The 10,392-nt window shown below is 32.8% G+C and overlaps 2 protein-coding genes and 1 long non-coding RNA gene across 7 annotated transcripts in view; 1 reads left to right on the top strand and 2 right to left on the bottom strand.

Annotated features, from left to right (window-relative positions):
• Window positions 1-205: 205 nt before the first annotated feature.
• On the bottom strand, window positions 206-4,122 carry LOC108756375. The gene is made up of 3 exons (XR_001939826.1): window positions 4,112-4,122; window positions 3,529-3,536; window positions 206-273 (listed from the first exon to the last, which is right to left on the bottom strand). It is a non-coding gene; the product is annotated as an uncharacterized LOC108756375 (long non-coding RNA).
• LOC108756373 lies at window positions 2,778-6,981 on the top strand. 3 transcript variants are annotated; one of them, XM_018500118.1, is made up of 7 exons: window positions 2,778-3,047; window positions 3,519-3,649; window positions 4,143-4,436; window positions 4,945-5,069; window positions 5,131-5,248; window positions 5,779-5,945; window positions 6,356-6,981. In XM_018500118.1, exons 2-7 carry the CDS (start codon window positions 3,521-3,523, stop codon window positions 6,579-6,581), a joined length of 1,059 nt encoding a protein of 352 aa, XP_018355620.1. In that variant the 5' UTR covers window positions 2,778-3,047; window positions 3,519-3,520; the 3' UTR covers window positions 6,582-6,981. The 3 variants fall into 3 exon arrangements, with proteins under 3 accessions (XP_018355620.1, XP_018355619.1, XP_018355618.1); XM_018500117.1 differs by having other exon boundaries at window positions 2,779-3,072; window positions 3,452-3,649; XM_018500116.1 differs by having other exon boundaries at window positions 2,780-3,047; window positions 3,452-3,649.
• Window positions 6,529-10,392, bottom strand: part of LOC108756374 — an 18,461-nt gene continuing 14,597 nt past the window's right edge. The window contains exon 6 of one of the 3 annotated variants that reach the window (XM_018500122.1): window positions 6,529-6,574. The gene's annotated coding sequence lies outside the window, so the exon portion shown is untranslated. The remainder of the gene's footprint in view (window positions 6,575-10,392) is intronic. The other 2 variants (XM_018500120.1, XM_018500121.1) reach the window with 2 other exon arrangements.

Genomic DNA, 10,392 nt, shown 5'->3' on the forward strand with positions numbered 1-10,392 from the left:
GTCAATGGAGTAGGTTTATAACTCGATTTATGCCAAAATTGTAACATCAATGTTAGGAAACTGGTCACTCACAATATCATTCCATTCTTCAGAGGAATAACTATGATTTACCAGTTTCATAACATCGACGTTATAACTTCGGTGCAAATTGAGTTGTGTAAACGTAATCGATGGTTGTATTCCAAATTTACTGCCACTAAAAATGCTACAGTTTACGTTATGTGCATTATAAATTTTCAGTACTGGCAGTCAATTTTGGAACATAGCCATTATCTTCTACACAGGAACGCGCGATGCAGGCGCGAAGCAAGCGGAAGAACATATACGATCGATTATGGTTATTCTACAATGTGCTTTTTATTTTGTTTCTTGATTTTTGCTATTTTTTACATCTTGTCTTTTTGCTTCTTTAACAAACTTCGGAAGAAACAAGAAACACATAACAAGAAATACAATTGTTGATAAAACGATTGCAAAGGAGGAAGAAGCAGGAGACAAAAATCAGGAAACAAAGAGCACTGTTCAAAGAGCACTGTAGAATAGGCTTTAAACGTTGGAGTTGTGATACAAATAAATGATGAAAAACAAACTGCTGTAATTTTTTACATTTGCTAATAGTATTAGCTGTTGTGTAAACATAAATTCAGTAGCTATAATATAGAATCTGACGAGAAAATACGTATATCTCATTCTTCTGATACGTATTAATGATTAATTATTACCTTCGTCATTATTATCAGGACACATAATAGTGTTTTGGAATTAATAATTCCTCATCCATATTTTCAATGACTCAAATCGTGTAAATGTGATAAAATCAGTGAAAACAGCCTGCATAACATAAGCGCAGGCATTGAAAATAAAATTCATTTATTTCTATTGCGCAATTGCGCAACGCCGTTACGACCGGGAATAATCCTCTTGCAACTGCGCCTGCGCTCTTTAACGCCGTATTACGCTTGTCGTGTAGATGAGCCTTTAAACTTACAGATTTTGAGAAAATCGATTGAATAAATTAAAATCGTCCGCCCCGTAAATGTATAATTTTATTATATATTACACGTTAGTTATATTCTCTTATATTAATTTTTAACGCATTGAAAATATTAATAAACTTAATAACTGAAATTGTTCATTTGACTTACTTTTTTTATTATTTACCATGCTTCGATTCCGTATCATTTTGACAGCTGTTATAACCGCTTATTTGTTACATGCTCCATAGATAGTGAATCACATTTTGAAAATTTTTACATATTCTGAAAACCATCGAAAAAAAAGTATAACAACATCAGTGTCCATAAATGTATACGATATAATAAATAAATATGTATATATTGTGGTCCGGAAAGTCCGTGCGGATTTTTTCATTGATTTTTCAAAAGTTTTTTTATTTGTTGCGAAATTTTCGTTACGATTATATCATTCGCTAGAGCAAAGTTTCAGCTTTAAGAATCTGTTTTTTAAATTGCGATATGATGATTTTTATCGGAGTTATGAGCAATCGAAATCAGAATGCTTCTTTACTTAACTCGCGAATAACTCAGAAACAAAAAATTATAGGAACATTTTTAAAAAATGATTTTGTAGGAAAAGCTTTAAGTTTTCACGATGGGTAGTCGAAAATTTTCGTAAATTTTTTTTGGGCACGTGAGAGACCCCCAAAGTGAAAAGAAAATTTTTTATCTTTTTCAGCTCGTAGTTTTTGGTATGTAAAAATTATCAAACTCATATAAACTTAAAAAATGTGATAAGCTTTTAAAAGTAGAGATTTCAAGCTTTAAAACCCTTTTTTTAAATTTAAATTTCGTTCATTTTTGACGAAGGTATCGTATATACAATTTTTCATTGTAAAATCCGCACGGACTTTCCGGACCACCCAATATATATATATATGTATACTTATACATATATATTTGATTATATATGTGTACATTTTTTTTACCTTGGGAATATTCAAATATCCTAAATACTCGTAGGTCCGATTTTTTTTTGCTGCCCTGACAGCAAAGCCTGCGGAGACAGACTTTGCTGTCAGGGCCTGCTATCAATTAATTTTGATTGCAGAAAGGCAATAAATTGTACACATTGCTTGTATTATCTGACATTGTCAGCAAATTGTTGTCAGAAATATGACATACTGTAGACATACTATACTAGCAGATTGATAACAGAAATCGAATAAAGTCCTGCATAACCTGACGGCAGATTGAAAACAGATTGAGACTATTAAGAATAGAACCTGACAAACAAACTCTTCAAACAAACTCTGCTCGATTTCTGCCACCAACCTGCTGGCATAGCCTGTCAGCAGGGTTTGTTGACAAATCCATAGCCAAATGTAGATATAGATGACTATAATGGTTTTATAGTCAAAAATCTGATCGAGTTTGCTGTCAAATTGCTAACATTTTGCTATCAGGGTGATTAATTTGTGGTTAAACTTAACCTGATGTTTCACTTAATGAGCTTCACTTTATAACATCATCATAGATGAAGCCCATTGGATAAAACATCAAGTTAAGGTTTAATTATAATACAATAAGTTAAATAGTAAATAAAAAACCAATTATAAACCATATACAAAAATAAATAGAAATCCATTCTTTCAATACTCGAAATTAAAGTAAAGATATTCGATCGTGAAATTTCATAATATATCATGTAAGACTTGAATCTTATACAATTTTGAAAATTACACTTTGATTGAATATCTTTTTTTTACCGTTGATTATCACGTAAGCAAATCTACGTTGGCCACGGCTTCCAAATCCATTGTGAATGGATCATCTATTGTCTTCCGATGAATTGCCAGGGCGACAGATGTTCGTTTGTCAGCGCAGCGTCATTTCGCCTATGCGAATTTCTGCTTGGAGCTGACGCGAGCGAATAGCCATAGCGCTGAGACACGATCTAACCGTTCCACGGAATCCAAAATCGCTTCAATCGTGGATCACACAAGCGAAGCCGACCAGGCAGCGGTCACCAAGTACCGGAAATCCCGGCGCAAGAAATCGAAGAACGCTGCCGCCGCCGGTGACTCCAAAGTGTGTTTCTCGCATTTGACGCGAGGTTTCTCCTTTTGTATTTCTTGCCATTTATAATTTTATTTGCAATTTGTTGTAATACAATCATATAATTTTTTTTGTTTCAATAATTTAACAGAATTTAGCTATTCGAAAGCCCAAAAAACGCATTGATTAAAATATATATAAAAATTTAAACTTTAACTGGAGGAAAGAAAGGAGCTCGGATTTATTAGACAATTAGATTTGAATCGTAATATTTTATGAACGGAAAAATTTAAGGCTTCAAGAATTTCAAAATTTAATTTTTTTCTCCGCTCTCAAAATCTTTCCTTTTAATTTTTGAGATTTTTTCTTTGAAAATAGTCGTACCATTTTCATCCAAGGAAAATGAAATAAAGAAATATTGATTTATATCTTTTGAGGCAAAGGAAATGGCAAATACTTGCACCGAATTCCGAAAAGAGATACATAAGTCTTTCGTCCTGCCAGCCATGCAAACAACACCGTCTTACTCGGTAACAACAATACAGAACCAAACGAGCTCGACCACAGCCATGCGACCTCGATCTCTTTATACTTCACACAATTATCATTCTCAGCCCGAGGATCCTAATTTTCAAGTACATTCTTGAATTTTATTTTTTATTCCTAATCTATTATATCTGTAACTTTTAAAAGATAGGTCGTATGTATTTAAGAATGAGACTTCCAAGTATTAACAAAAATTGAAATAAAAATAAAGTGATTTTGCTTATTTAGATCGTATACTTTAGAAAAATAATTAAAGATTAGTCAAAATAAAACTAATAAAAAACTAAAGAAAATAATAATATACATATAACTGTAAAAAAAGAAATACTACCAATTTTTTTATAAAAATCTGTCTCATATATATTTTATAATCATTCACATCGTATATAGTCGATACATACCAATAAAAATTCTATTACAATAGTTACATGCTAAGATAAGTAAAAGAAAAACGAAAGAAAATTTTTTCCAAAATTTTTGGAATATTGGAAGCATAATTGCTCAAGATATTATAAAATTTTAAGACCGTTATAGAAATTTATTATAGTGACTTCTATAAGCTTCTTCCATATGATATTATAGCGATATAGCGACCTGTCCAAGTACTTTGAACCTCCGGCCGAACAGTGGAACGGTTTAAGTGGGGCAACTGCGTACTCTGGATCGGCGACAATTTGGCGGCAGGCTAGAAAGTCGATTGGTGGACCTTATTATGCAGCCGAAGAAGCTTCCATTTACACGGAGAACTGGAGAGAACATGACGCTGACGTCGGAGGTGTCGTCGCCACTCCTCATGGTACTATATCGTTGAGGTTGCACAACAGGATACGAGTGGACATGACCATTGACCGCGCCGTCAGAGTCATCAACTTCAAGGTGACTGTCTACAAATGTTTTCTTATTTTTATAATATTATTTATATAATAATAAAATAAAGTATTTAAATGTAGATATATAAAAAAATATTTGACAAAATATTTAAAGTCATATTAAAAATTAGATACATTATTAATAAAAAAAAATTTTAATTAAGAAATAATGTTGAAATAATTAATGTTTTTCTCTTAATCATACGGAATTGCAGTGTAAGATTTTGAGATTTATGAAATAGAGGATGTAATTAATATACGAATTCAAATTTACATTTCGTTTCTTAAATGTATAAAAAATTAGATATAAAATATTCAATAAAATAATTAAATAAAGTCATATAAAAAATATTAATTAAAAACAATAATAATTTTTATTAAAAAGGAATTAATGTTAAAAAAAGTTTTCTTTTAATAATACAGAGCTATTATGTAAAGTTTTGACATTCATAAAATGGAGGATCTGATCACAAATCCGGAAATTCAGAGCTACATCCTGTTTTTCATTTTTGTAGAACAATATTGTCCTGTCGCTAAGCAGTTCCGGAGCTGCTGCCGCGCTGCTGCATCCCAATGGCAGAATATATCAGTATGGTTCCCGTGTGGAGATCGTCGCTCATGATACACATGGCAATAATAAGTTAGTTCAAGTGTTATCATTACGTGATTACTAATTAATACTGAACGGCTTGTTTTAATAGATATGCAAAGATGTGGTACAAGGGGGTCAGTTTCACATCGGAGCAATGCGCGCTTGTTTACCTGGTGGACACGGCTGGTACTAGAACCACAACGGATTCCTTCTCGGATATGAGCCAGGTAGGACGAGCCAGATAGAGCGGAGATTTATTTTATGTTCATGGATACTAACCAGCTCAAAATATTGTTTTATTTCCAATTCAAATCGCACACAATTATTTTGGTTTTTAGACTTATAGCTTAAATCTGTTTTTTTATTTTTTTTATTTTAAGTAATAGTTTCTTGGTTTTTTTTTATATGTTTATATTGTATAAGCTTTGTTAAATGAGCATTTCTCAAAAATTTCAAGTCGACAATTTTATATCATTCCTTTCGATCAAAAATTATTCATTAATTTAATTATTTTCATTTTAAAAAACTATTACTCTCATAAAGCATGTAAAACTAATTTTGTGAAATTAAAACCTTTCTTTTTATAAATGTCCTATTAATTCATTGACTAATATTGATTCAAATCAGTGGTGACATAAAGTGGTTAAGACAAATGTTTTAAATTATTATCTCAATAACTATACAACTAGAAATTATAAAATAAAATTTCATGAAGAATATAATAAATTTATTGCAATTCTTTACTAATAATTCGTAGGATTTTTCATTGAGTGTCTTCTATTCGGGCTCTCGGCATGGACCAGCATGTTTGCAGGAAGTTGCGGCACATCTGAGTACATCTCAATACTGGCAAACGGATGAAGGTGTTGAAAATTGGATTATTAACAACGTCCGAGTATCCCAGACTCCCGATGGTCTTGTCAGGTAACAATTAAAGCCTAACGAACGAATTTAAATCATAAATTTAAAAATAAAAAATCAGAAAAAAATCCGTTAAAGAAAACTTAATAAATAAAATTAAAAATGTCCGCAATTAATTTGATCAAAACATTTGATGTTAAATTTCATTATTGTGTAATTAAGAAGGAGAATTACATTATTCTTTATAGAAAATATCTTATTTCTATTTTTTTCCTAAAGATTATCTATACATGTTAATTTGTAGACTCTTAAATTGAGAGAAATACATATGTACTGGGTAAAATATTGTTTTTCCATAATGATGGATTATACATCAAAGAGATACAATAGGTTATAATTTTTTGTTTCTTAATACACTTTTAATATATTCTTAAATTATTTTTAATGTATCCTTAATCCTTTTTATACAATAGGATTGCACGAAATAGCAACAAGTACCAACTACGTACATCCCCTAGTAATGGTACGGCTTCATTGACGACGCCCTTCTTGCACTGTACTGCGTCCTTAGGACAAACGTCTCATCTGTTTGTACGTCGTGGTGAGCGTCGTATGCATTACGATGGTACTAGCTTCATCGTGAGAAATGCAGGTCACAGCGCCGGCTTTGATGACAACAATCAGTTGAAGGTCTACTAGAACAAAAGCTCCGTAAAATGTCTTCTCGCTTAGGATTTTTCTATCTACGAACAAACATCGATGAATATAATCATCTTAGATTGTCAAACGGTCCGAGCATGACCTGGTGTACTGTGACAATTTAATTTCAAATGTTCAATGAAAGTTATGAATCACTTTCGTCGAGGTTTTAAACGAGAATACACTAGACCACAACATTAAACACTTTAATTATGCTCGCGCTTCTACGTTTAGAGATTTACTCAAATCTCATTTTACTAGAGTTTAGTAATTTAATTGAATTGTCTTATCTCTTCGAGGCTGATTTGATCCTGCAAAATGTTCAATAAATGATTTCGAATGAATCGAGCATTTTATTATGCAAAAAATTAACTTTTAATTATTATAATCGTGACATATGTCTTTATAATAAAAAATTATATGAAGAATGTATAAAAAATATAAGTACTTATTTTCTAGTATACACATTAATATTCATACTAACATTCACATCGTAATATCTTTTTGGTTATTTTGTTTGATTATCTGTGTCACAATCTCGGAAAGAAAAATATTATAAAGTTATCGAAAAGTTTTATTAAGGTGATCCTACACGGTCAATAATACTGATTAGTAATATTGAATCAATAATACTGATTAGTAATATTGACAGTACGCATCCATATTTATAGTATTTTTACAACCTTACATCGAGTATCAGTACTATTGACTAGGGCTGCGGATATCTGGAAAGTATCCGGTATACAGCACTTTTTTACTAACCGATCGGATAGCTGGATACTATGAATATCCGGGAATATATCCGGTTGAAAGGACCCCGCATAAACCTTATAAAAATTGAATTTCGATTGAATTGCTTGAAAATGTGATATGTTGTAGATCTTGTCGTCCTGATAAAAAGTCTTCATTAGGCACAATTCCCTGTAATAAAAATGAACCGTTTGACCTCCACGAGGCGTCACTCTTCGAAGCGAACTAATACTACAATTTTTTATTTTCAACGTGTACAGTACATTCCTACGTCATTAGTTGCACTTTCTATGTATATTTTTAAGGTATGTATATTTTAAAAAGGATAATACTCAATTGATTGTTTCTCACAAATCGCGTGGGATACTTTTGATTATTATGAGTTTTGTATTAAGATACAATAGAAAAATGAATTATTATTAAAAAAATATAATTTTCTTACAAGAAAGAAATACTTAACTGATAAGAACTAATAGTAGTTATGAAAACAACTGTTGTGAAAAATAGCTCTAAAAAGAAGTTATTTGTAAAAGTAGTTGTGAAAACAACTGATTTGCTCTGAAAAGAATTAATAGGTCACAGAAATTCAAGCGTGATCTCGGGATGCATACAAAGATTCACTGCATACAAGCCGGATATTCTGAAATGAGATAGTAATAATTCAACTGGCATACAGTCTACTCAATATAAACAAAGTTCTTCATGTGCACCCCATCGTGCCAAAAATTCCGCGCTCTAGACCTGAAGCAACACGCGTTGATGTAAATCTCAAAAATCAAGTTATTGATTTCGATATCCTTATAGCTTTTTTAATTATCCTTGTAATTTTTTTACTTAAAAATATACACAGAAAGAGCAAATAATAACGTAGAAATACATCATACTCGTTGAAAATAAGATATTGTAGTATTAGCCCGTTTTGAAAAATGACATCTCGTAGAGGCCAAATGGTTCATTACAGGGAGACTTTTTATCAGAACGACAAGATCTACAATATATCAAATTTTCAGGCAATTCAATTTCCGTAAGATATGTGCGGGGTGATATCCTTTGATATCATTAAATTAGTGATTTTTTTCTTATACAAATGTTCTAAAAATAAGTATGCATATTTATGATGCTATAATATACTCATACATTGTTGCAAAATTACAATCTTTTTCCCTGTAGACCCTATTATGTCCTGCCCTCCGTAAAAATATAATTTTACTTTCTTTTTTTTTGTCTTTTCGTTTCGCGCTGAATTATTTCTTTTATTTTATTTTTATTTAATCTCACATCGTCTTTCTAAAGTATTTCTATTAATTAATTGCGGATATTCCTAGCGAGAAACTTATCAGGCGTAGTATGATTCTGTCATGCCGACATGACAGAATGTGACACGTGTGTCGTATGAGCCAATCAAAGCACCCGCGAGGCGCGTGCCATGTGCCGATGTATTGCGATGAAATTCTAGGCAGGATAATTCCACGCGGAGTTAAGAAATCATTCCCATATGTTGGGACTGTCATGTTATTGTCATCCTATACGAGATTTAACAAAAACTAATCTGATCGAAACATCTCAATGCCTGTATCTCTCAGAATAAGAATAAGCTACCAATCACGGCCCGCGACGGGGATGTCGTTCGTCGCTCCAAATCCTTAATAGGATTTCAGCCGCTCTGAGAATATTGTTAATTTCGAAATCTAGCGTTATGTTTAATACGTTTTTGGTTTGATTTATCTTTTCATCATCGCGATTGCCTTAATTAGCTTGAAATAAATAAGTAAACGCGAATTTGTCGCGTTAGCGAGCGCCGATCAATCGAAAGTCGGGGAAAGAGCAGCGCAAACCATGGAGAGAGAAAGACCCAAAATTTAATTACTTTAAAATTTCACCAATTAACACGAAACTAATTTTATCCGTCGCTTCTACATTGAATTAGTGGCAACCGTGCCGAATTTCAGTCGATGTGACTAATATTTGCATATGAAAAATTATTTTCCAAATTCGGCACATATTACCAATTCCGGGAAATTCGAGCTTCCCCTTCCTTTCAACTTGCGAGCGCCACCGACTGGCGCCTATATAAACGGGGCGAAAATCGAGCCCGTAGATTCGTAGTTCGATTAGTTCGGCTCAGTAGATTAGTTGGATTAGTTCGGATTAGTCCACAACAGCAGTTGGGTCATTATTCATTCGACAGTCACACTGGAATATCTCTCAATATTCGCAATACAAAGAGAAGAAAGTATGTATGTGTTAATTTCTTTCAAATTTGCTCTTTCCTATACTCCTCGGGCTAACCGCGCTTGTAGGAACTGCTCTGTCCCTTCTCGGAATTGACCGCGCTCGTAGGAGCTGTTCAATTCTTCCCTTCACTAATATCCGTTTTTTCTACAATTTATTTCCAATTCTGTTTTTTGTGCAATTATTCAACCAACCGCGTCGGTAATTTAAACAAAAAAACAATTTCGGTAGAACGACCAACCAGGGGATCCGCGTCAATTTCAATATAACCAGTATGTTAGCCAGTTCAGTAATTCAAACTTTAATATGGCGTTATATTCAACTTTCATTCAATTCTTCCCTCCAACCCCTCCCGAAGGATATGAGATGACGGAACGGAACTTGAATTGCTCGGATTTATCATCAATTTTCTTACTAAATGAACACTAATCAATGACATCTGTTACGATTACAATTATTTGCTGAAGTATTAACACCAATAGCAATTTCAACAAATAATTCATAAATTATTCAATTAAATAATTCACAATGTCTCATATTGATAAAGAACTGCCGAATACCATTTCAGGAGGACAGGAACTATTAATTTAAAATTATAAGTCAATCAATTACTATAAGGGATTTTTACCTAACATGCGATGCGCCGGCATTAGCAGTCTTATGGTTTGCCGCTCGACCTGAGACTCGTTTACACTCTGATCATACCTCCCCTACTCCAATAGTACTACCACTCCGCCACTCTTTCAATTCTATATCCCGTTCACGCGCCGCGCCGGACCGCTTCTCTCTCTCTCTCTCTCTCTCTCTCTCTCTCTCTCTCTCTCTCTCT

This window comes from Trachymyrmex septentrionalis, unplaced genomic scaffold, assembly GCF_001594115.1.
Source record: "Trachymyrmex septentrionalis isolate Tsep2-gDNA-1 unplaced genomic scaffold, Tsep1.0 scaffold126, whole genome shotgun sequence".
Taxonomy (NCBI): Eukaryota; Metazoa; Arthropoda; class Insecta; order Hymenoptera; family Formicidae; genus Trachymyrmex; species Trachymyrmex septentrionalis.